Source organism: Linepithema humile, chromosome 1 (genome assembly GCF_040581485.1).
Source record: "Linepithema humile isolate Giens D197 chromosome 1, Lhum_UNIL_v1.0, whole genome shotgun sequence".
Taxonomy (NCBI): domain Eukaryota; kingdom Metazoa; phylum Arthropoda; class Insecta; order Hymenoptera; family Formicidae; genus Linepithema; species Linepithema humile.
Window position 1 is genome coordinate 5,755,424 of NC_090128.1, and position 26,990 is coordinate 5,782,413.

Below are 26,990 nucleotides of genomic sequence, written 5' to 3' on the forward strand. Positions count from 1 at the left end.
AATTTCGCTGGCTGTTTAATTTATCAGACTGGAAACGATTCCTATTTATATATCTTGCATCCAAGGATTACCGCAAACGCGCTTTAGCGAAATATGATTCGAGGCTCCCTACAACTTGCTTTAATATAAAAAGTTAGCGTCACAATCTAAAATTGAAATACAAGGTGCCATTTATCGTCCTCATTTTTCATCATATATTGTATTTTTATACTGCGCCAACATATTGCGGAACGCGCGAGTATAAGTAAGGCTGCTAAATCGAAATCGTGGATCATTTTTTCACGACGACTCCCCGCAGTCGAAAACATATAGGGTGTCCCGCTATGTAACTGCGTGTCCTTTTGATCGCTATTGTACTAGAAATTGAACTAATAAAAACGATATTTGTTTCTGTCGGCATCGACAGCTATACAGCTACATCAAACTACACGAATCCGCGGAATCTGCAGACATTTAAAAGAATACGTTGTACTTCCAGTCACCGTTTATATTGCGAGTGCATTAGCATCCTCGGCGCGGAAACACGTATCGCGATATTTTCGTGAGCATCGCGATATTATATATGTCACACGAGAAGGGATGGTTGATTTTCAATACATTTGTAAAGAAGGTGTCGCGGCGCTTCCCCCGCGAGAAAGAAAAGGCGTAATGACGCACGCACGTGACGCGCCGCGACGAGGACTAGTTCCGTTGCTCGGCAAAGGATCGGAGAATATAAAGTAGTTGGCAATATGGCGTACGCCGCGGCAGTTTGTTTTCGTCGAAGGCGCAAAGTCTCAATCTCAGATGATGGTGATAGATCGTCGCTCTCACGGACTCGCACGTCGAGGGAGGGCAGGGAGCGGGGGGATGGAAAGAGAATGTCGGACCGCGAGGGATCTTGCGAGGAGGGTTAGGAAAATCGCTATAAGCGATCGCTTAACCCCTCGAGAGATTAGCCCGTTCTTCGGTCGCGGGAGACAGCGAGAGAGAAAGAGAGAGAGAGAGAGAGAGAGATAGGGCCTACTAATGGGAATGGAGAAGATTTTGTGCTAAGGATAGTTAACGATCACTGCTCGCGGATGCACTCTTTTTTGCCGCGCTAGATATCCTTAGATTAAGACAAACTGTTCTGACTTATTTCTGATGTTACAACTTCTCTTCGAGTGCACTTCGAATTATTTTTGCGATAGTGGTTTATTTATTTATTTATTTTTTTTTTTAGTTATTTTCGGCTAAATTGTGATTAATATAATGATCGATATACCTGATTGAAATTTCTTTGAATAGTTTGATCAAATTGCAAAAAGCAATTCATTGCGGATCGCAATAGACATTGCGTGTTATTTAATAACTCTATTTTTTACTCTAAATTCTGATTTTTACTCTAAATTCTGTGAAAGAAAATATCAAGAAAAATTGATAAATAATAATGAAATAGAATTATGTAAGCAATGAATGAAAAATTGCTTGGCCTTTATTTTTGCTCGATATTTTCATGCACCGCCGCGTTATATTATTCGACAGATTTTTCGCAACTTTTTTCGACGAGAGAAGATTGTGAAGAGAGAGAAGGATCTTTAATACAGCAGGCCTCTTCGACCGAGACCACCGAAAGCTCACGTTTTAATTCCGACGAATGCCTCCTGTTTGCCTCGCCATTATTCGCCGGACAAAGCCTTGATCCTCGAGGCACAAGAGCACGGACTTCCTGCGGAATCCTCGTGACCGGTAGTAGGATTACGATTTCTCGACTCTCTGCTATGCTATTACTATCACGCCACGAGAGAAAGAGAGAGAGAGAGAGAGAGAGAGAGAGAGAGAGAGAAAGAGAGATAGTCTCAATGTGTTCAGCAAAAGCCGCCTCGCTTGTATATCGTCGCTTTTACTTACGCGGAAAAACCAGTTCCGGCAAGTAGTAAGAGTAAACGATAAAGGTGTAAATCAAGTACCGCCGCGTTGCTCGTCGACGATATTTGACGCAACTGATAATGATCGTTTTATGCACTTGCTTAGGCATATATAACGATTATTATTCTTAACAATACATTTATTTTCCTCTATAAGAAGAGATTACTTTCCTATTTGGCTTGCTGATTTTTATGTAACGGATATTCAAGTTTACTTATTCATCTATAAAAGTATAAGAAAAACTTACCAATTTTCACGATACTGTGAATAAAATTGAAATAAAACTAAAAGTACAAATCCGCAAAATCTATTTCTCCATACGTGAATACAAGACACGAAAAGATCCGAACGTGAGCTTATTTATGCCGTATTTATTTACCGTTCTTGAAAGTGCAGGGATAGAACTTTCAAATGCTGCTCTACAGCGGCGTGTGAGGTCAAAGTTCTCCGGTGCAAAAGGATCGTAGAGACGTAAGCGGCGAATATTCAACAGAAGTCAGTACCGTAATAATCTAGGATAAATTCGCCTCTCTCTCTCTCTCTCTCTCTCTCTCTCTCTCTCTCTCTCTCTCTCTCTCCATCTGTCCTAAGGTCACGTGCAAAAGAAGCGGGAGTGGGAAAGGCGGAAAAGTATCTCGGAAAGTATCAGCGGCTAGCGGTAGAGACGTTAATGGACACGAGCACTCGGTTATCCGCCTAAGTATAGTGCTTACGGTGCCTGTATATCCTTCGGCCCGTTATACGCGTAGATTCGCCGGTCCAGAGCGCTTCCGCCGGCTGGCTAATCGAGTCTACGAGGCTGGCTAATTGTGTGTGGCTCCGTTCGCCGCCAGTGACCTTGATCTCGCGTACAAGCTCGTTTTATTCTACCATTCCTATTCTACCAGCGTTCGTCGTCGCCCGGATGTCGCTTCAATTCTCTTCTCTCCCGCACAGAGCACGATTATTTCTCCCCCTCCCTTCCCTCTCTTCTCTTCGAGAAAGTTTTTCGTGAGGCCGACTGGAGGAGGACAATACGCGAGATGGTAACAAATAGTTATAGCGTGTTTTCACGCATGATAATTATTTGAAACATCAAAAAATTTCATACTTATTGTGTAAAATTAATTGGCTCGATTTATGTTCAATTGCTAAAAATATTTTTCTTTAATCATAAAATATATATTTTAATGAATTCCTAATTAATGTGTCGACGTTGAAAGTTATGAGGGAAAAAATAATTTTTTTTATATTGAAACCCAACGAGAGAAACATTTAAGTTTCGCAGATAGAAAGCTCTCGGTGCATTTATGGTATGACGAAAAGTGATGACATGTGTAACAATATCGGACCGATCACCGAGAGCGAGCAGCGTGACGAAACGGTCGATCGGTCGGCTGATCGGATCAATTGATGGCAAAAGTGCAACGATGCCCGCCGGTCTCACGACGCAGTCACGCGGTAGTGTTCCACGAACTTTAGCATTTGTACTAACCGCGAACGGGTCGGCTCGATAATCCGTATTAACATGGGAATACGAGTATATTTCGAGGCCGGTGCCGAGCCTCAATAACGTATTGCCTATTACATGGAAACGATATCGCTCGATATCTTGCGCCCCGTGCACACCTCGAACACGTCCGCTCATTGCGACAGCTCTCCCTCAGCTCTCGCACCGAGCAATTTCAACTTGGAATCGCGGCGAAACTGAATCGGCAGTTATGCCAGTTTCACACGAATCAACCGCAAAATAAATCAACCAATAAAATTTATCGATCAGCAATGAAACTGTTCAATCTTTGTAATATTTATAGATTATGAAATAACTAAAGATTATCTAAAAATTAACATATGATACTACACTAGTTTCTGATTATATTATGTAGTTATAAATTATTATCAAACTGCAATAGTCAATTATTGATGATTTTCATAATTTTCTTTTTTTATTGTTTATTATTTAGATGACACTTTTATGTAGATTCAATAGAATTTAGTGAGAAAGATCTGGAAAATCACAAGAGTGTACTAGCTGCTGAAAGGATTACGAATCACTGATCTATTTTCTATAATAAATTTATGATACGCCACTTTATCCGTGTGAAATCGGCTTTACTCTGCGGTCATACTTAAATATAATTCGCCGGCGGCCATTCTGAAATAATATTTATTATGCTTGCTGGAGCTGCACGAGGACGCTCGTTTCCATCGAAAGCACGAGTTCGATTATTCCCGTGGTGGAGAGAATTTAAAGTGTGCAGGATTGCTCCCCGATTTACTACGCCACCCGTAATGGACACGTTACCTTCCAAGTTTCGTAATCGATATCATGCCTCGCCGTAAAAGATATGACACGGCCATCATCATGGATAAGAATATTCTAATTTTTTCATAACTTCTATTCGAAACTCAAAAACTCATTTAAGCAAAATAATAACCTTTAAATGATAGAATAAGAGACTAAGAGAGTTAACATTATAATATTTATAAAAAAAACTTTGCCATTAACAGTGCTTCAATATGCGACGAATACTTTTCTATCGCTATTAAGTCACTAATATTTTTCTAAAAATATCAAAGTGACAATCCTGTGTTTCTTACTTTTGTATCTTCCTTTCACCTTTTGCATAGTCCGACATTAAATTATTTAAATAATCCAATCCCTAGTTATTACTTGCGGAATCGCAATGTCGAATGCGCGGCAGGTGTGCCCCGTAACTCGCCGGGCATCGAACTTGATCAGCCCCCGGGGGCGCAGGTGCCACAGAAAAGTTTCTACGGGTATGAGTCGGACCACGAGGGCGATATTTCCTGGCCTCCCGCGCCGGCAGTTGACAGGAGCGTGATATAGGGTGGAGGAACGGACTCGATTGTTTTTCCAGCGATAAGACGGAGGCGGCGGGCCGCCTTCGGGAAGACTGGGACCTCCTGCGGTCTCCATCGTACGCGCGGCGCGCGCCATTACCGCACGGAAATTACCTCGAAATTAATTTAAACTTTCATAACAAGTAAACTGGCCGCCGGAGACGGAGCGAGATAGCGCGGTTGCCGGATCATCTCGAAGCCAAAGTGGCCGTATAGCCGGAATCGGGCCTACTCTTAGCACAGCCATTTCTGAACCTCTTGTAAAGTATTAATTAACAGGAAACCGCTTAGGCTACACGGATAGCCTTGCGTGGATTATCCACCGCTATTTTTGTATCGCAAATTTTAATTTATTTTTAACACAAAATTTTATATTTTCGCTATTCTAAATATAATCAATGCGATGGTTTTATGGAAATTCCTAAAGGAAAAAATATTAATCAAAAAAGTTAAATGTAAAAATATTTATCGAGTGGACCTAAACCGAGAAACGAAGATTAACTTCACAGTTACTGGCGGAGAATATCTGTCCGCTTTCAAGAACAGCTGTCCGCTGTACCAATTCTGTATCCCGTTAGAATCGTAATACGAAAAAGCCGGTGTAATCAATGTACGACAATAAAGAGAGATAAAAAGGAGCGACGCCCTCTCTACCAATACTAATTTATTCTGTAAAACGCTTACCGGGGCGCGATTTGTCTCCGGAAAAGAAAAGCGGAAGCGGCAGCAAGAACAAATCGAAGGCACGTACGGTTTGTCCATTCGCCCGGCACTCAGCCGGGTGATTTATTTCTTAAATCAATTAAGGAGATCTGTATGTCGAGTCTGTGGGGCGGTCTTACGAGAGAGAGGGACGCAGTAGCAATTCCGGGCGAAACCCGCGGTTCTTGCCGCGTTCGCAAAGAGGGTGAGAAGATCGGAAACACGAACGGGATTGGCGGGGCGTAAAGACTCGCAAGCGAGAAAGACGAGATCGATAGGCGCGAAGGAAAAAGCGTATAAAAAAGGGGGAAGAAGCCGGCGCAATCGCCCCGCTCGCTCGCTGCGGTTTCTCACCATTGCGAAAAAGATTAAGACTCAGCGATTTCGAGATTGATTCTCGCGCATGTCCGCGCCCGAGAAAAGTCTGATTAAAAAGCGGCTCTAACCCAATAAAGAATTGAAAATGAAAAGGATCTGTTTTAGGAAAAACCAACAATTATCAATCACAAGTCAACCGAATCTTGCGCGGCGTACAAATATTTGCTAATTCCGTTTTAATCTGTACGGAGAAAAATAATTTTGCTGTCACAGCAAAACCGTCGCTGCTGCTGCATATTCAATATGAAAGCGAACAAACTTTGCTACTACAACCAATTACTTAATATTAGAGAAAAATCTGAGTGGATTATTTTGCGGAAGGACGAAATTGCTGTGCAAAAACAAATTTAATTTACTGCTACAGCAAAATAATCTATCCTCTGCAAATACGTTTTGATGGTAGAATTAAAATCAATTTTTCGTTATAGCGCAAAGTAATATTTTCAGTAAATAAAATTAGTATTCTTAAAACAAGTCTTTCAGCTATCCGATTCATAAAACTTGCTACAGTACGCTACGCAAATTAATTTTTTTTCCGTCGGCAAACTTTTTTCATCTGTGTATAAATTGTCATGTAGCAGTTCCCCGGCAAGCTCATAGTCGATCAACGATCAAGGACGCTGATCCTTAAACGCAAACGGTGGCAGCTAATGGGTTAAGCTTTTTCACGTTTATCCTCTTTATGGGAATCGCTAAACCTTGTATGCCGGGTATTCGAATCGATAGCACTCACTCTCTCGCGCACCTAGTTCGGCTCGGATCTTTGAATTGCCTCCGAGAGAAAATCCAGTCGCGGACCATTGCTTTCAGCACAGGGGTGTATTGGATGCGTCCGATCGAGCGGATCCTGTCGCAACATCCCCTCGGCAAGGAATTCCGGGATTGCGAGTAGCGCCGCGCGCGTGTACGTACGTGTGTATACAAAAGGCTCCGGTCCGAGTACTTGAAGAGGAATGACTGTAGCGGAAGGATCGAGGGACCGAGCTAGGCGGGAAACGCAATTAGAGCTCAACTGCTCGGTGTTAGGAAAAGCATTCGAGGGGCGAGGGGGAGGAGAACGAGAGAATATGGCGAACGAGCAGAATTTTCCTGGGGTTTCGATGGGCGGGGACCGGGCAAGAGATCGTTCCCGGCCAACGGAGACCGAGGGTCCACACAGCTTCCAGAAATCAATATGATATCTTTCGCGGTCGTTGAAAAAAATTCGAGCGCGGAGCGCATCGATCCTTCCCCGTTTTGTAACGCGACTTGCTCGGGACAATTATTTCTCCTTAAACGCGACGTGGCTTTAATTGCAACCCGTTTTGCGATATATGTGAAAACACATTTTAACGAACAGCAAATGTTTAATCTTAAAAATGTTTCTCTATTAATATCTTTTCGCTAAGCAGAACATGAATTCTATTTCAGAAGAGATTAATTTTTTTTTCCTCGAACAAAAATAAATTTTGTTTGACAAATTAATTTGATTAAATTTGATTAATTTTTTTGTTCGTATTGAATAATCACGAAAATGGTATTGACTTAATACTACAGATCCCTCCTCACACAAAGAGAGCGCAATATATCCGCGTCGTTGTAACAAGACTTCTTGAATATCTGATATTGTGTTTTCAGACGACTTCCTCGAGCGCGGAGCAAATCGTCCGTGATTGAGATACTTTTTCGAAATCGCCTCAACAGGATTGTCGCCGTGTTTATCCGCGACGCTAACAAGTTTTGCGCATTTGACAGAGCGTAACGTAAGACATACGAACATCTCTCTGTAATGTGTTCCATTTTTTCAATGGTGCATATACGGAGAAACGTATGCATCAATTGTCTCAAATTGTCGTGAATAAAAATGAACATTATTTTCGTATCTCTGTAGCATCAAAATTTGAATTTATCTAAGTTGTAGCAATTTTGATTCTTCCGATTTTAAACCTTAGCTTTCAAAGAAATATTTAATAATTCTCGTTCCATCAATTATATTTCGAAGAAGCGCTTTCAACTTTAATGGCTCGCGTTTTATTCGTCGAGAGGAGATTGCGAGCGTCTCTCGTGTATAGGATGAATGCAAATCACGGGATTTTCGTCGGATTCGTCGTGGCGAATCTAAAAGCGTATCTGCTCGAAAACATCTCGAAATATATCCCAATACCGTTCAACAGTGATTCGCTCGGTTTCCAGAGCGGAGAATTTCGCAAAGCGAGCGGAAGAATTTCCAGAAATAAATGAACGATTAGAGAGACGCCTTTATCAAAATACACGCATTTCCGCGTCTCGTGAGTCTCGACGGCATTGAAGTGACGCGACGCTACGTGTCGTCGGTAGCGCGCAGTAGCACTGGTTTTCGTTTTGCGTTTCCCGTCAATTCAATTTCCGTGGGAAAAATAAAGTACTTCCGCATTGCATCCTTTTGCGACACCGTCGCGTTACATTTGCATTGGAAAATTCGCACGAGCGAATGAGCGAGCGAGCAAACGTCGGGGAGCCTCGGATTAGCAGCGCGATCGATCGCGCAAGGTCAACTAGCATTGTTAATGCGCGGCACGCGCTGACGCCATCCGGTTGCATTTGCATACAACAGAGGAAACGCGCTGCACTGCACTGTTGGCCACGATTCACCGTTATGGAGTTACCGCTAGGGAGCTTTTCCCTGAACATCGATGAAGGACTCGCGACGCCGACGGGATTTTTCCATTCGAGAAATAAAAGACTGAAGGGAGAGACAATTCTCACTCGGAAATTGCGACGGAAAAACAGCATATAATTTATTTAAATTGATCCAATCTATCGTAATATTGTATATTGGAAATAAATATCATGAACTAAAAAGTGAAGAAGCTGTCGTAAAAAATTAAATCAAAGTCAGAGTTTCAATATAAAAATGATTGAAAATCAAGTAGCACATTGAACAGTATACAATTATAAAAATTGTGTTAAAAAATAATATATGTAAGAACAGGAAATTGATTAAAAATACATACTTATAATTCACCTTCAAATCGCGCCTTCAAATAAATTCTACACACGTGAGTCTAATGGGCTAACAAACTTGTACTTTGTTCATTTGTAAAACAAATGCATTTACAAATCTAAGAGCGCTGTCCGCGAATGGATTATGCAATTTTTTTCGCTTCCTCTACCGATCGGTTGAGATAGTCCAAGGCTACACACCCATTCCCGTACCTTGACCGTCGTCTTTTCAATCGTCTATCTTAAATCTTGCGCAACGATGTTGTGTCGGTCCTGTCGTCTTTTCCATGAATCTTAATGACCAGCGCAACGGCATTTCAAAGTCACGACGCGTAAAGCTAGACATACGCGTTCAGGTTCAGATTCACTTAGCGCGGGAAAGTGGTGGCTAGATTATCGACGAGCGTTTTTTTTCTGGCAAAGAGTTGGAGAGAAATATATACGCGACTCGTTGCAAGAGCGATATTGTTCCTCGTCTTATAATAGCTTTGTATACGAGCAATGATTGTTTCGGTAATTTGCTAATGAATTCGCCTCTCCTTCCTCTTTTTTCTCTCCCCAAGAAAACGCGCGTAAATACGCGTAACAGTCTGGCGCGCTTTATGCATCCGATAATGGCGCATTTGCGCCCTTCTGTTCCCCGTCAAGTGCATCGTTCGCAATACAGAATTCGCAATAGGTCCTTCGCGTCCCCTTTCCTTCTTTTGCCCCCATGATTTCTTTCCCTTTCTCCTCCCCCCCTGCATCAATTTCTTTTCTGTCTCATTCTCTCTCTCGTACTCCATTATGCAAATTTTTACTTGTATATCCCACAACATCGCCAATACATTATCGTGTATAGTATTCTTATGATGTTGAATAGCATTGAAGTTATATCGAATACATCAATCTTCATATACCTATGACAGCGCACGCATACAATCATGGTCACTTCATTTTTTGTGACTTTGGCCTTAACATCTTTATAATCCCGACATTTTCATCTCCATTTCTGTTTTATTACTATATTGCTTTTAAAAAATATAAACATTAAAGTTAACGACTTCTCTATGAATATATCGTTGAAATATATCGCTGGTTGATTTTGTAAATATCAAAGTAAATTCAAATTTTAGTCTATAGTTTTTATTTTCATTTTATGTACTATTGCAATCATTACCGCTCGACTGGAACATAGTTACGTACGATAGCTATAAAATGATAAATACGAATATTTAACTATCCACTCGCGCACGCTAGTGATTTTTTTTAAAGCCCGCGGTGTAAATGTGCACGCGGCGCCACGAAAAACCCGACTCAAGCGAGTTTATAGTCGAACGCTATAAAAGCGAAAGAGCAATATAAACCCATATTCGGGCAAGCTTGCAGCGGAATAGCTAGACTAATCTCAGATATCTTTCATCTTTTGCCGCTCTCAGGCCAGTGAGAGAGACTCTCATACCCGAAGTACTTCTGGTAAGATCACCCGCCCTTCCACCCTCGTCTCTGCACCTTGTTTTCCCTTCCTTCTGCCGATACACCTCTTTTCATATCTCCATTTCTACTCGCCTCCATCAACTCGTCGGATTCTTTAACAGCAGTAGCAGTGGCTCGCCGTAATCCACGAATTCCCGATAGATTGATCGTAAAAACAACGTTCATTGACTCGGCCGAGAAACCCGAGAAGCCTCAAACTCAAACTTGCAAATTGCTTGCCGTGATCTTCCTCAGAATGTCTGACATGTATACATGCGCTCAATGTCACACTGTGCCGTGCACAATCTTCGATCTTATTTAATGATAATACGACTGTTTAATATTAATAACGGAACGTTGCTTTAAATTTAGAGTTGACTTCATTTAATCTTAAACAACTTGGTAAGCTTCGAGAAACACTGTCGCTATCTTAATGTATATTTAATATATGTATGCCTAATGCCCGGGTTATTCTCGCGACGTATTAAATAATATCATGGACAGAGAGTGGGATTAGTGACAAATGTCAGAATTCGTGAGTTCGACGGAGAGTGATTTCGGTCGTTCATAAAAGAAAAAAGAGAAGCCAAAATCAGCAAATCCGGTATTAGGAGGTTAAGGACCAAAGAGAACGGAGTCTCCGAGGAGAACTAATTTACACGGAGATTGATGCTCTCTCGTACGGCCTGACACGTTCTAATGGAAAAGATGTGTCTCTAATATCACTGCCTGATCGACCATTTGGAAACTGTATCCGTTCGCGGCAAACCTTATCGGAAGAACTTTTGATTTGCTCCCTAGTTTGTTCGCCAATACCGTCGATTTGTTCGGCTCTTCATTCTTTTGTACAACGCCAGGATTATGCGAAAAGTTACGCAATAAAATTTATCTTAATCTGATTACAAATAAATCTGTTTTCGCGCGAATTTCGTATTAAAACGTTTCATCAAATTTAATATAACTTTAATATTAAAAAATTAAACGTGCTTATATATAACATCTGCTTTGCCCGCATTCGATCGTGCAATTCGCCACCAATGCTTGCGATGCAATCTTTTTCGCCGAAATTGGATTTCCTGGCTGCGATCGCACCGCGTCGCACTACATACACACTGTAAAATTTAACGCTCGCAATTACGTGGGTTCCGCACCGCGTTGCATTTTCGTCGCGGAGCAAACAGATGGATATGTTCGATCACAAATTGATTGTCCGAACCGGGGGCTCAACGTTCGTGAAACAATGAGGATTAACAAGTAGCTTTAATTCACTCTGTTATGAAAAGATAAAAATAACGGGCAACGCCACGTGTAGGTGTTTTTATCATTTTACCACTCAGTTCTGGCACATTTAAATTCGCATTAAAATATAATACTATCATGAAATTTTTGTCGGACTTTTTAAAGCACTCGGATGCATTGAATAAATACAATCCGTTCTTGGCACTACAGTGAAACGCAATAAATTCATCGCTATAAATAAATCGTCACTGGAACGAAGAAGAAATTTTAAAAGAGGATTAAGAGAAATTTGGAAAATTTCTATAAATATAATCAATTCTCATTTTCTTCATTTCGCAGCAAAATGTCAATTGTAGAAACAAAAGGAATATGCGTACGATACTTAGATCAGGCTGAGCGACGTACATCGACCCTAAGGAGTCGATAGCGTCGATGGTGTTCAACGTGGCGACGCTCGCAGCAGCTCCCTCGGCCTCCCTATTTGTACGTTGAACCTGAAGGGTTCGGTATGTCGCTCTCGAGCGAGAATCGCACCCCTTCACGGCTCCACGACCTCTCGGCAACCTTCTTTCACCTCCTTCTCGTTCGCCCTGTCTCTGTCTCTCTGCCTCTCCTATTCCCGACCCTCTCGTCGACTTCAGTCTTTCGTATACCCTCGCCCACGCACGCCGCAAAAGTGCCAATGCTCCTGACGCAGACGTCGGCCCGCCGTTAATTCGTCCGCCTCGACGCCCACGATCACGTTTTCGGTTCTTAACCCTTTGTTACGCGATGAGTCCAAATGAGGCAGACATGCTACTTTTTCCAGCTGTATTTATATTGTCATTAAAAATGTCTGCGACTTTTACGAAAAAATTAAGCCAAATGCATCTCGTTTCTCGAATTTGAAAAAATTTTTATTATTCTAATAAATTTTGTTAAAGAATAAAATAAACACGAAGATATGTATGCGTATTAATAAAACATACAATTGATTTAGTAATAATAAGTTAAAAGAACAAAAAATAGAATCGTCGCGTATTAATAGAGATTACGTATTCTTAATCGCTGCAATCATTCTAAAACTATCGTCACCGTCTCTTATAATTCGTCGCAAACTCGCATTTTTCAAATTCTCCGCTTTCTTCCGAAAAACTACCAACATTTCTCTTTCGTCTCTATCTCATGGCTCGCATCTGTTCTTTCTCACGTCTAGACTCTCTTACACGACTCGCGGTCGATTATGTCGCTGTATATCAACAACAATCCCGAATATCATAATAACGTTCAATGTGTCTCGATCCGTTTGTCGTTAGATTTCAAAAATCCCTACGTTATGTGTAAATTCTTTATAAAATATCATTGATTTTCGGGTGAAATATATCTCCGAAATAAGATGTTTCAATATTTCCCTCCCTGTCGGCACGGTCGGCTTTAATATCGATTTCGCGGCCTGAAACCACCCAAGCGCCTCAGCGGCGTACCGGTCGAGTGTATTTGACTGGAAATTGACCCTTAGGAACTTTTAATGGGCACCCTGCCACCCAAGCCTTTTCCGCTGTTACTCTCCTTCTTCAACCTTCCTTCACGTGACCCTTCGAAAGACGGACCTCGTAAAAGATTTCCCCTGAACGCACGTTTAGTCCAAAAAACATTGCCTCTCGTTAAAATCTTTAGCTCAAAGTTTACGGATAAAATAAGATAATATATATATTTATCGGATCTAAGTATGGTTAAAAACTTTGTAAAATAAAGATAAAGAATTATGATAGAATAGTGAAAAAGAATTTGAACAAAATAATAAAAATGAAGTAAACATTATATCAATAAATAATATCATAATAATTGGTCAAAAATATAATAATAATTTTCTATGTTATCCACATTGTCGCTCTTATTAAATTTCGCGATGTATAAAATATGAGACAAGACGGACGGGAGGATTTCTTTTTTCATCTGCACGTCCATCAAATATTCTGATATTATTCCTCAGTCATTAGTCAAAAAGAAAAACAAACCACATACAGCTACAATAATAGTCACAAATTTGCGAGGCAGGGACGCAAGTTGAGATAATGCGAGGGAAATCGATCGCGAGGGAAAGAAATGGACTCGCGTGTATTGTTAAACCACCCGCAGAATTATCGATACTTTCCTGCCCAAGTTCAACCACCCTCGCCGTTTCGAAGGGAGCCATTGGAAAAGTATATCTCCCTTAACTAACCCAACGCTGTCCATGAAAATCCGCTAATCTGGCTCTTAATACAAGTACCGCTACCTTCCCTCGACTAGCTCTCCCCGCATCCTCCTCGGGGCCGAAGGGCCATCTCTTGCAACGAGTAAGCCGCCATAATGATGCATTATGTCGCAACAATAGGCAACGCGGCTCCGGTACGGACGGAAACCCGAGAGCTTCTCCCGGATTCTCTTTCTGTTCCCCCCATCTCTCCCGTTCCCCTCTCCTCTCTCGTTTCCCTTTTCTCGCAATTATCAGAACCGTGGAATGCGCGTCAACCTGGCTTATTGTGAATTCGAGCTTAAAATTAATTCCTGGCTCGCTCACGCGGATTTGAGCAGAAGAATGGCGAACGGTTCGAACGCCGGGGTGGAGAGCAGCTGTTTAAGTACTATGATTTATTTATTGAGGTATTGTCATTCGAGCACCATCGCATACGAATCAATCGTACTCGGGGCTGTTGCGTCTTAATTTTTTTCACACTTGCAACTGGCGGAATAATTTCAATGTAACTTATGTGGCATGGACCATCGAACGCAGGTATACGTCGTATTTTCCGTAAGCGGTGAGTTTAGGCGGTAAATAAAAGAATCGCAAAGGGAGCCACACACACGGCTGCTTTTATCGTCTTTATTGAAATCCGGGATTTCGCTGCTCGCCCAGGATTTCATCGCACCAGCGGGTATTAGCATGTCTCGCTGACAACGTTCAAAGACTCGACGGATTCTCGAGGCGAAGATAAAAGAGACCTTTTTGCGGTAAAGAACGCCGTTTTTTCCCGCAATCCGATGCGAGAAGAAGCGAGAAGAGAGAGAGAGAGAGAGAGAGAGAGAGAGAGGAAGAGAGAGGAAACCGCATACAGGAATGTGCGAAAGCGCGACACAGGGCGACAGAGGCTCGCTGAATAAAAAAGACCGGATGGGGGACCGGATAGGCTGGAGATAAAGCGAAATAACGGGGGTGTATTTTTCGGGTCTCCCGCGAGCTCTCCGCAAGCGCGATTTCTCGTACCAAATAAAAATAGGAGTCGCACGGTCGCCATAAATATTCCACTGGTTCGACCCCTGGGCTTCGACCGGCGCCCCCGCTCAAACCCTCGTACACCATGATGTATCCGCGCTCATCTTCGACGCGTGTACCACGGTCTTTTTCCCCCCCGTACTACGCGCTTCCTCCTCGCTTATCCTGTCGAACCGACGGCGCGTCGATCCGTCCGCCGATCCGGCCACCCTTTGTGATTTATTCGGTTTCTCGGTTAAGGCTTAATGGATCGAAGCCGGAATCGTGGATTTTCCTGTCTCCGTTCGCGTCGACACCACCGAGCGCGTCGGATGTTGCGCTGATTTTCCTATATATTATTAATACGACGACCGAGACGCTAATACCGATTCTTTTTCCTGCAGTTTTGAAATTCCACGATACAATTATCATGAGATAAAGTCGATTGTTCGCCATAAGCGAAAGTAGAATTTATATTGATAGATTATTAAATATTAATTTTTTCCTCGCAGAGAATTAAACTCGCGTAAAATCAGTGCGATGTTGAAGAGATCTGACAGACCGCCTTCTCCAATTTATAAAATAAGCTATGAAAAAGTACTGTATCCTCATGACTGATATTTATACGCGCGAGCACGTGGATTAATCGTGTATAATTTAGATGATAAACCCCGAAGGGGCTCCACACCCGGCAGGATCCAAGAAGAAAGAATCCGGGGCGCCATGTATATATCACCGGAAAGAACTCGGTGGTCCTATCGCGAATCGAAAAATCCTTCTCGCCCGCCGTTTACATATTCCATGCGATATTTCAAAATCCCTCGCTACTCTCTGTCTTTCTCTCTCCTCTATCGCCGCTGTCTATTCTCTTATACACTCACGAACAGACCGCGAGGATAGTCGGATCCCTGGGACCCCCCAAGGTGGCCAATCCGAGGTCATCCGCGCCTGCAACCCGCATCCAAATCAGGAAGCTCTGTCTCCCTCCCACTCTCTCCATCTTTCTCTTTCTCACGCGCGCGGACTTTATCATCCTTTCTCCTCCGGATCGCAAAGAGAGGAGCCAAGAGAGAGGAATACGGCGAAAGAAAAGAGAAACGGGGTGATGTATGTGCCTCGATATACGATGTACGTTGGATTGGGGCGAGAGCATCGACGCTCGTTACAATATTAATGCGGTTATTATACGACGTCACATTTAATGGTGCTTCCAGGTCCCTTCCGAGCGGCCATAATTCACCGGCCGGGCCATCCGGCTTTTTTCGCCGCGGCCGTCGACAAACTGAGAAAAATCGGAACGATCGCGAAACGCGTTTCCGCGTGAGCGCAAACGCGAGTATCTCAAACATATTCATTCGACGGGTATCATTTGATAGATCTGTGTTTTTAGAAAAGTATGAAGAGAGTTATTGGATTAAACGCTGTGATTTATCACAGTTACGTTAGACAGTAATAGAAAGAAATAACCATGCAGGATATATATGAAAAGTTTCCCGGCGAAACTCAAGGCGGAAGAGGCTTTCGGAAATCGACGATCGGCGAGCACGTAGACGGCTTGAAGTAAAGCCACGATTTGAAGGTCGAATATCGGAGCACGTTCGAAAGTTATCGCACGGATAAGCGCAAGATGAGCTTTGGAAAATACGGATCTTCGTCAAAATCTTCTCGTTGATATTCCCCTCGACTTCGGAACTTTCGTGCCAAAAATATATGCGAGTTATTGTGCAGCAGAGAGACATGAATTTTCTTCTTAATTCACATTTATTTTCATCAAAGATTTGCTTCAGCAAAAATTCAATCTAAATTTTAATTGTCGAAATAATTATGACTGCAACAATTATATCTACGAAGAAAAATTCGTTACAAATTTCTTTACAGCGATTTTCAAAAATTGATTTGAAGGGAAAATAGGAAAATTTATAACAGGATATATCTTGTGCACAAAATTTCCACTGTTCAATATAATAAATATAACCGACGGTGACGTTCAACGCGTTAATCCAACGCGATATTATCGACTTGCACGTTTGCGATACGATGCATCGGTATTTTTTCCGCATTAAACGTAATCCTTTTTTGCACACGAACTAGGAGTTTAATTTCCCACGCCTAATCCAGATACAAATATAAGCATCGCGGCGATAGATGCAGTGATGCACGACGACCCGAGCAACAAGCGGAGAGAGCGGCGGAGAAACAGAGATGGAAAGAGAGATTTATGCTTCCGCTTTCGTAGTTTATGAAGGATTCACACTATGTCGACGTTATTCAACATATCACATCTGATATGCGATGAGAAAATATGTTTCTTAAGCAGGAAAATGTTGTTAGCTAAACATTTTCCTACCAGATATTGAAATGTCATAATTAGATGCAATGTAAATCCCCCGTTATTCCAGCGCAGTTTACATACGGATGATTCAGGCAATTATACACGCAGCAGCACGGCTATTTATGTAACAGACGTATCGGAAGACAGCTTTAACTCTTTTTTTAGCCGTGCATATTGCACGGATGCACCGTCGCGCCAGGTGCGTGTATCCGCCGCGGTCGATACACATCGTCTCAGCGTTGTCGACGACGAGTAGTCGACGCCGGTAACTATAAAACGACTCGAGTTATATTTATTATCAATTATATGGTGAGCGTACGAGCCACTCCCGGCGAGTGGATAGTGTCTTGAAACAGGTTTGATTAATAAATTAACGCACAGAGGGGGCCCGCGCCTCGTCGACTGGACCCTTCCCCCTCCCCGATCTCTCTCATCCCCCGAGAGTCTGGCGTCCGCAACCTCCTTTTCGCAAGAGGAACTGGTCCGCCGATAAATTATATCATCTCGTTTAATTGCGAATTCGCCTCGAGATAATTGCCATCGCGCGAGTCCCTTCGTTACGAGTGACGATCGCGGCAGCCGGTGCACCCACGCGCGTGCCTCGAACATAAACACGTGTCGCGAGGAGCATCGTGCAACAGACGTGTTAGCTATCCTGTTTTTCTTGTTTAAATTGACGAAAATTAAATCACGGATTAAAATTAACATAAATTAACATAATATACATCGAACCCAAGTATTATCAAGCTACAGAAAACGCTACGTTTATTGATGATAATGGCAATATGATGATTCAAAAATGAAATTAAATATCAATAAAATAATATCAAGATCGCGATGTGTGTCTGTGAATTATACATTCAAAGAAATATTCGAAAGTCTATGATATCCAAAATATTATTTATTAACTTAAGTTTTTAATAAACTTCATTAATAATAGATTGTAATTTTTCATAGAAATAATTGCTGGTTTGAAGAATAAAGTAATATTTCGAGAGATTTACCGAGATTAGTCAGCGCGATGTCGCGCGCGCGAATCTGCGCGAATAAATCAGGTTTGCCGTGACTGACGGGCAAGCAAGCGGTGACGTTGGCGAATACAGATGTCATTTTTCGACGGGAGTATATCGGATGCCGGCGACGAGCAGTGCGCGAGTAAATTTTCGCGTTGGTTCCGTTAGGCAATCACTATGAATCAAGCCGGCTGCGCCTGTGCTTACGTTTACGATTGTTGTAAATTACTCCAAGTTTTTTCCGCGCCGGTTTATCCCGACCACCTTCCGACCCCGTCCTCTTCTTCGCTTTCTTCCCCCCCCCCCCCCCCCCCCCTCATGTCCACCACCCTTTCCTCCACACGTGTGTGTCTTTTTTTTTTTTTTTTCATTCTACCTTTCCATCTCCGCTCTCATACGTTTCTCGTCTGCCATCCCTCAGCATCCTTTTTCATTCGAAGGATGCACGTCATCGTCGGGTTCATCGAACGTCTTGTTCATTCTGTTTATTGAATTGACTCGACACTCGACTAAATTATACTCGACATCTCGCATTTTAATGCGCACGTTTTTTGAGAATGTACCGTCAGCCATTAACGCGTAAATGGAATGTTTGAACACGATAAGAAAGCGATAATCCAAATAGAACCAGTGACGTTGAATAATATTATTTCCGACCAGAAAACTATCTTGCTTGAATCTTAATTAAATAAAGTTCGAATATGAACTAGTATTCCAATAATCCAATAGGTTCTACTGTAAAATAACGTTTCCTTAATATTTTTGTCCATAATTTTCAACGAAGAACTAATTAATATCAAACATTCTGTACTTTGGTTACTTGGACTTCCATCAATCTTAATGCTGAGCTCACAATGGAGGGAAATTTTTACTGTTGGGAGCGATTCATGGACACGAAATGTATGTCATACAGTCATTAAATTCATTGCATAATTGTTTTATGAACCTTATTTATTTTTTATGGCGTATGGTAATTGCGCGATCGTCGCAATTTAACGCGAAAACCTTTGCTCCCGGGATTCAGGAATTTCCGACTCTAGCCGCGACGCCGGCTGCGCGTAACAATAATCGTAAAGTATCGGAAGACGTGGCATATTTTTTATCGCTACCGTTACTGCCTCGATGTACAGCCGATTTTGCGTCACGCCACCCACGATGGCGGATGGCGCGGCGAGGAAATTACAGCTCGCACAGAAACGACCGCAAACGCGTTTGAAAATTAAACCGCTTCACCGACAATAATTCTCGCGGTATTCGAGAAGCGTCCCGCCTTTAACCTCTCGTCGGAACTCTTGTAGCCCGTAGATTACACGTCATCTCGTAGAAGCCGCTCTTTATGTGAGCAATGTAGGTTGAATCCTAGCTAGTTCGGCTAGAAACAACCATTTGAAACTGATACACGGAACGATAACACCGCTATTCCTAAGGGTCGGTGAAATAATGAAGGGAAACAGTCATAAAACTAGGCGGTTTCTGCTTTTCGTCACGTATGAACGTTACGAAGTATTTTTGTGTTATTTAAAGCCGAAGTTTCCTCCGTAGAGGAAGCCAAGTTTATTCGGTGATACTTTTTTTACGATCATGATTATTTTCTGTTTTACATATATAATCTGCGATTATAAAATAAACACAATGAAAAGACAGATCTAAACTTTGAATTTTTTATCGCATGTATTATACTTCCTTTGCGTACTTTGCAGTATAAATTTACGTTTATCTCTTTGAAGGTTTGAAAAATTTAGGATTAATTTGCACACGGTGAAAACTAGCAACTGCGGCCACGAGTTCGCGTACAGATAGGGCGAAACGCAGGAATGGCCGATGACCCCGTCTGGCCGGATCCTTTCGCCCACGCATTGTGGTCCTTGCTAAGAGCAAAAAAAAAGCGCGAAGAGAGAGCCGCGCGATGCACTGGTAACGCACGAATCACGAATTCATGCCGATTACCTGCGAGAAATGTTTAACCTCTTCGCGTTTCCAACAGACCGTCAATCATATGCTTTTATGTATTTAAAAATATGTGAATAATCATTCCATTTTGCCGGAAGAACAGAGATAATAGAGATTTACACAACAATAAATATGCCTTGAAGTAGTTACAAAAATGAGCTGAAATGGAAAAAGTGCTCGTTTTAACAATGTCATTTTCAATGATGAACAAATTAGTAGCGGCGAATGGCGATCAAGTGCCGACGATGTTCGAGTAAAGGGATCGAGCGTCATCATTCACACCGATAAACACACCGTGCGCGTATCAACGGCACATATTAAGACGAGATAAGCCGCAAACCCGTTTTGTTCCGCTGTTTACGGCACGAAATCGGCGCGGGGTGTCAGCTGGAAAAATAAGAGACACGCGTCGGACGCGGATTACGGTCGACGAACTGGCGACGCTGCAACTTTGTCGTCTTCATCGTATGCTCGATCGCGGTGTAGATCGGTCGATGCACATGGAATATTTATAGTAAAACTCTCATCAGTCCGATAATAGCCAGGAATTATTTGACATATGCGTATCGAAATCTCGGTATTAAATTTCATAATTTTATACGGCTATGAAAAGACGGCTGTGCTATTTCCTCAAGAAACTAATTCGCGCTACAAGGTTCAATGCTGATCACTGTGAAATTATTGCAATGAGCGTTCGAGATTTTTTCCAAAGATTTCACCCAAGAAAAGACTGGCTCTAAATTCTCCAAACAATCTCTCGTTAAAATTCAAGCTTCAATATCTCTCTGAGATCTCTCTGAGATTTCTCTTCTCTTCAATATCTCTCTTGTAGATTCAATTTACAAATACGACTAACGCACGAAGGAGCGTAAACGCGTTTACACGTTACTCACCGCTAAACTCTTCGAATTATTTTCCGCACGCATCACGCACGCGGACCGGTTTATCGCGCAGATCCAGGCGTGCATTGGACGGTTTATTAAAACCTCGCCTCGAGCACCGCATCCCAAATATCTTGTTATCTATTCTTACGCGGCGCCCGCGTGCGCGCGTATCAATGCGGCACCGCGCATCGAATATTTATGCGTGGGAGGAAGCATAAATCGCTTGCTTCGCTCCACGCTCGATTCCGCCCGTCTCAACTTTGTGCGTTTCAATACCAGCGACACCGCGATTCACAACACGAACATGGCCCCGTTCAATCGTACGACAACGCCAGTGAACCCGGGAGGTTATTGAGACCGAAATAACTGCCGCGATATAACGGTCACGGCCAGTAATTAAATTTGAGTACTTACGGATGCACGCACGCTCGCGTTCAAATACATTTCATCCCAAGTGCATCGGTTGCGCACGCGAGCGCATTCGATCACGAGAAGGTAAATGCGGCCAACGACAACGTGTACAGATAATGCTACCAGTTTGCCAAAAAAAAAAAAAAAAAAAAAAAAAAAAGCGATATGCAGATAACTGTTAACTTGCGATCAATCTTTAAAAGCGGAAACCTGTGGTAGAATAAATCGAAATAATGTTTTTTTCTGAAATAGCTACATTCAGAAATTGTTCATTGTCAAAATTTAGCGCGATTGTTTTCGACGTATTAACGTGCAATAATTAATAAAAGAAAATGAACGCTAGAAAGGCTCCAGGTTTCCATTTATTTGCGATAAAAAAATGCTTTTCATCTCGCGCGCTGGAGCATTACGTAAAATGTAACTCGTGGCTACATCTTAGTACATATATCCGAATGCATCTCCGCTCGCTCGTCTGTGGATCAGCAGAAATATCTAGATCGTCGCGTCCATCGATCACTTTTGTCACGGACCGCGTGAGTTTATTTTCAGAGCGAGAGGTGGCGAGAGAAGGGACGATCGTTAACGGCGCGCGGGGCGTACCTCGCTTTTTATTTTATCTTTTATTTTTTTTTTTCTTTCCTTTTCTTATCGAGTCCGTGAGACCACCTGTCGCTTTACGCCGGCAATTATGTTCTCGCGATTGCGAGAGAGCACGAGCTTTAATCGGATCTCGCGCGATTTGTCGCGAAAGTTCGTCGCGGACGCGAGTTCCCAGGCCGCGCGTTGGCCACCGCGCGGCTTCTACGACGATGTAAAAGAAACGTAATCGCCCAGGCCAACGGACAACCGTGGCCTCGACTTCAGGGTCGTTTCGACTATTATCCCGCAGCGGTCGAGGATGCAGCAGAAACGCATCGCTCGGAGGCCGCGCGCGATGCCTCCTCTCGAAACTGATTACGATATTCACGATACTCTTTGATATCTTCTTTAGTATTCCGACACTTTAGTAATCAACATTTCATATTGTTGATTGTATAAAATTAACTGATTAATTGATAAAATTGTGTAATATCCTATACAACTTTATAATATATAATGATTATTTGAGTTAATTTTTATTAGGTATTTTTTAACTGCGCAATGGTTTAAGAAAAAATGAATGATATGAAATGTAAAATCCATAAACTTGAACATTTAGTTTTACGAATTACGTTCATCATCTTCATGCTTAAAATATCTGCTTCAAATTTTTCTGGTTTGTTTAAAAATTTCTATTTTTTACTCTATTAACTATATCTCTTATTCTATCATTGAGACGAGCGATTCAAAATTATGGGAGTAAAAATGTTGAATCATACTGCGGGTAACGAAAGAGCAGATAAATTGTCCGATAAATTAACATGGAGGAACAGCTCGAAGGGACCATTCACTGCTTCATTACGCCGCGTTCTCTCTTTGGGCCAATGTCCCGGAGCGAGCGTTCGGTCGCGGGAGTCTGACGATTCGGAGATTCGAGCGGAAGGCGGCCGACAACTGGGAATAAAGAAAAATGTTGTAGACGTTCTAGATTCCACCAACGAGTAACGACCCCGACGAGCGCGGCTCGCATCCCGTGACGGTATTAACCTCGCCGCGGGCACGTGTTCCGAAGATCGAGTCCTCTTTTATTACTTATTAGCGACACCCAAAGCGCATGCTGAGTCCTCTCTCGCACCATGCGCGCGCGGCGATGCGATTTTAATGATGCGTTTCAAGGTCCCAGGGTCTCTGCCACGGATAAGCTACAGTGCCGTTGCCACCTGATCCCGATGACAGCTGGTCTAGCTGGAAGCTTCGATATCATCTCTCGCGTTTATGTCTTTATAACCGAAGAACGTTCGCTTCGATCAAAACGTGTCGATTTTCTGAGATTTGTACACGAAATGTTAGAGCATATTACGCTGTCTATCTGTAGATTTTTTTTCACTAATTTAGAGTTATTTCCCCTTAATGCTTTTACTATTTTAAGTCTTAAAAAAAAGTATCTACAGAAGTGGAAAATTGTATTTTTTGTGCGATTTGTATTTCATAGAAAGCGCGAATTATCTCTAAGATTTATTCTTGAGAGAATATGATGGAAATTTTGCAATTATATTGCAAAAAAATAGAATCTGAGTAAAAAATAAGTGTGAATCTGCTACGTCGCAATTTGCATCGCAATGCAATTTCGAGGACTTTGATGCCGTGCTAATATCTTGTCGAGAATGTATGAGATCGAGAAATGAAGGGAACCTGACACCATCGAGAGGTCAAGATGTCTCATGTCGACGAAACGACAATTTGCAAGGTCCGCGAGTTGCGCTCGTAGACGGCGATACGAGCAAAGAGACCTTCGCGCAATGGTCAGGGCCACGGGGTTCTTGCGCCGAGAGCGTTAATCTCGCGAACGCGCTACGTGATCGCGCAAACTGCATACGCATATGCCTACAAACATCGTACCTTCACATACACACACGAGCCTCGGACTTCTTGCGTACAATGTAGTCGTACAATCACCGCGTAATTCTATCGAAAATTCCGAAAAATCAATCATAAAATCAATGGAAAGAAATAATACTGCGAAAAAATTCTAAAATACCTAATTTCAATAATAACGATACTTTAACTAAATTGGAGTCCATTTTTTAAATTAATTGAAGGTATTATCTAAAGTAATGAGATGTAATCAAATAAGAAAAATTGTATATTGTCTTGTGAATACTAAGTAGGTTTTCCGAAAGCCAAGTTTTAATTATCAAGATGTTTATAGTTAAATTTAAAAAAATTGCAACAAAGTATGAACTTTCTCAAAATTAAAAAAAAAAACCCAATTGTATTTATTAAAGTATTTATCATTAATGTTTAAAACAAATTGAGTTTAGAATATAAATTATTATCAGATACGAATATTAATATTTTTGTTTGCTATAACATTTTGAAACATTTTATTTTTAGTGGATTAATCTCGTGAAAATTGTTTTTAAAAATTCGCTTATTTCTCTTTCCTTCAAAAGATGTTTATAATTTTGCAGGGATCTCAAAATGGAGAACATCGTGCTGCAAGACAAGCGCAAAGAACAGATCAAGATAGTGGGTAAGAAGTGAATGTACATGTACATACACGGACATCGACATGTCGCGAGATAAAAAATGTTATGATCGCCGGCGATTGTAACAATCACCATCAATTGAACTACATATATCGACATATACTTCGCAAAAATGGCAACAATAATGTTTCCATTCACATAATGCTCGATTTTCAAACTGCTGTTGAAAGCAGAATCGACTTATCCGAATTGACAAATATTCGTACACAAAATTACACTTACAATAAAATTTATCGCAATTTATACAATATATCCATGCAAATATATGGGCAAAGCCCATTTATTCTTAATAACTTTCGACTGCTATAGCAAATTTGATCCCAGATATTTTACAAATAAAGTACCAAATATTTTATATGTGATTACTGATTACAATAATTTTATATATATTTTCTACTCGTCAAAACAAATGAAATAGCATTACATTCTAATTTGTTATCATATTTTATGTAACATTGATGTATTAGAGTTAAATTAAACTTGATATATTAGCTACGTGATCTTTAATTTTAATAGCAGTGGAAGGTTAAGAAATTTTTAAAAAACACTCACCGATACGATGTCTTCCACTATCGTAGATTTCGGCCTCAGCAATATTTACACCAGCAACGATCCTCTGCGAACGCACTGCGGATCTCCAGAGTATGCAGCCCCGGAGCTCTTCGTCGTAGGCAAACAATACGGACCAGAAGTAGATTTGTGGAGCCTGTAAGCAGATACATATATCCCGAATTAATTTTTTGTAAATAATCACATATTGTATGTTAGAAAATGTGGATCTATTTCATATTTTACTATATCAATATTATCGCACAGTATATATTAAAAATACTTTTCGCTAAAATACGTAATGCTTAAATATGCAACAATATGGTATTTATGCAGAGGAGTCGTTTTATACGGAATGACCGTCGGTCGACTTCCATTTCTGTGTCCACGCAACGAATGGACCTCTTCGGAGGAACGTCGACGAAAACTGATGATTCAAATCAATAGAGGGTTGACGTCGATCCAAGAAAAAGCTATGTGTCAAACGTCGAGCGAGTGCAAAAATTTAATAAACCGTTTGCTCGTTCCATCGGCTCGCGACAGGATTACTATTCAAGAGATCCTTGATCATCCGTTTCTTGCGTCGAAAAATAATCTTCATCTATGCTCCGAAGACGATTTAAACGTTTCCAATCGCCTTGCGGTAATACATACAAAATATTTTAATATTTTCAATCTTAACTGCGGAATTCGACAAAAAAACGTATAAAAAATAGGATGTACTTTATACAATTTTGTTATATATCATGCAATCTTAATTTTATAATGAACTGTATGAATTGCACGTGATATCGAAATTTTCAATTTTATCATCGCATATTTTACAATTTTTTGATTGGTCTTAAAATATGTGTAAATCACTAACGCCATATAAAATACTGTGATAATGTATCATTAATTATTGTAGATAGTAAACGAAATCGCAAAGACAATGCAAACAACAGCGAGTGTTATTGAAGTCAAATTAATAAAACAAAAGTATGGAGAAATCGGTGGCATGTATAATATCAAGTGAGAAAAATGTTAAATGACACAAAAATATTGCTATATATAATAACTAAATATATTGAAATAACTTTTTATTCTTAACAGAGCGCATAAATTACACCAAACAATTGCTACTCAACAATTAACACCGCAACTTCTTCGAAATTCCGACACATGCAAAACTGAAAATGTACTATTATCAACAATGACTGTTAGGTAATAATTAAAAAATGTAAAGCATAATTTAAATAAATATGTAACATACTCAAAGAAAATCTCTGGAAAGTATCTACAGTATCAATATTTTTCACAAATAAAAATACAATTCAGTGGAATATTACAAAGAAAAATTTTAAATTAATTAAATTTTAGTTTTGAATTATTTGTAACATATTTATTTAATTAATTATTCAATATATTTCATGATTGCATGCATGTATTGCCAACAAAGTAAAAATAATTTTTTTTGCATATAAAAAAAGTATTTTTTGTTGACTACGAATAAAATCTATGTATAAAATTATATAATTATATTCAGAAATTCTTATTATATTTATACAGAACGGCAAAAGATAATTTTCCGGACGATGTATCCAGAAACTCGAATAATACTAATTGCATAATCGTCATGCGAAATGGCCAGATGCAAGATCAATTGATCAAGAAATCCTCGTTACATAATTCCACGATATGGAATACGCGATGCCACTCCGGAAACGGAAATTATTCTTCCAAAGAATGGAGAAATTCCGTACAAATTTTGACTTTTCTTTACTCCATCATTCTGATGCAAATGCTTATAATTATAATGATAGGACGCGACGTTCTATAATTATTATTGATTTCTTGTTTTTTCAGAAAATTTGTTATGATACATCTACGGTGAACACGTCCTTATTGCCTCAGCAATGTCGCGTGCCGCAAATTATAAGAAATAAGAGCGCTAAGATTTCTGAACAACGATTATGCAGGTAGAGTATGCTTTTGAAAAAAACAAAAGAATCAGAATTATATTATTTTTGTACATATAATAAACAAATTTGTTACAATAAA

General features: G+C 40.9%; 1 protein-coding gene and 1 long non-coding RNA gene across 6 annotated transcripts in view; one reads left to right on the plus strand and one right to left on the minus strand.

Moving 5' to 3' along the window:
- The window catches only part of LOC105679894 (MAP/microtubule affinity-regulating kinase 3-like), a 316,827-nt gene that overhangs the window by 289,278 nt on the left and 559 nt on the right, over positions 1 to 26,990 (plus strand). For all 4 annotated transcript variants that reach the window (XM_067361177.1, XM_067361178.1, XM_067361176.1 and 1 more), the window contains 7 exons: positions 24,324 to 24,385; positions 24,980 to 25,109; positions 25,287 to 25,593; positions 25,858 to 25,961; positions 26,043 to 26,153; positions 26,499 to 26,688; positions 26,796 to 26,908. In XM_067361177.1, the coding sequence (XP_067217278.1) occupies positions 24,324 to 24,385; positions 24,980 to 25,109; positions 25,287 to 25,593; positions 25,858 to 25,961; positions 26,043 to 26,153; positions 26,499 to 26,688; positions 26,796 to 26,908 (1,017 nt within the window). The remainder of the gene's footprint in view (positions 1 to 24,323; positions 24,386 to 24,979; positions 25,110 to 25,286; positions 25,594 to 25,857; positions 25,962 to 26,042; positions 26,154 to 26,498; positions 26,689 to 26,795; positions 26,909 to 26,990) is intronic.
- LOC105679896 (uncharacterized) overlaps positions 1 to 26,990 on the minus strand; it is a 203,571-nt gene that overhangs the window by 175,543 nt on the left and 1,038 nt on the right. For both annotated transcript variants that reach the window (XR_010891732.1, XR_001101907.2), the window contains exon 2: positions 24,954 to 25,107. This is a non-coding gene — a long non-coding RNA (uncharacterized lncRNA). The remainder of the gene's footprint in view (positions 1 to 24,953; positions 25,108 to 26,990) is intronic.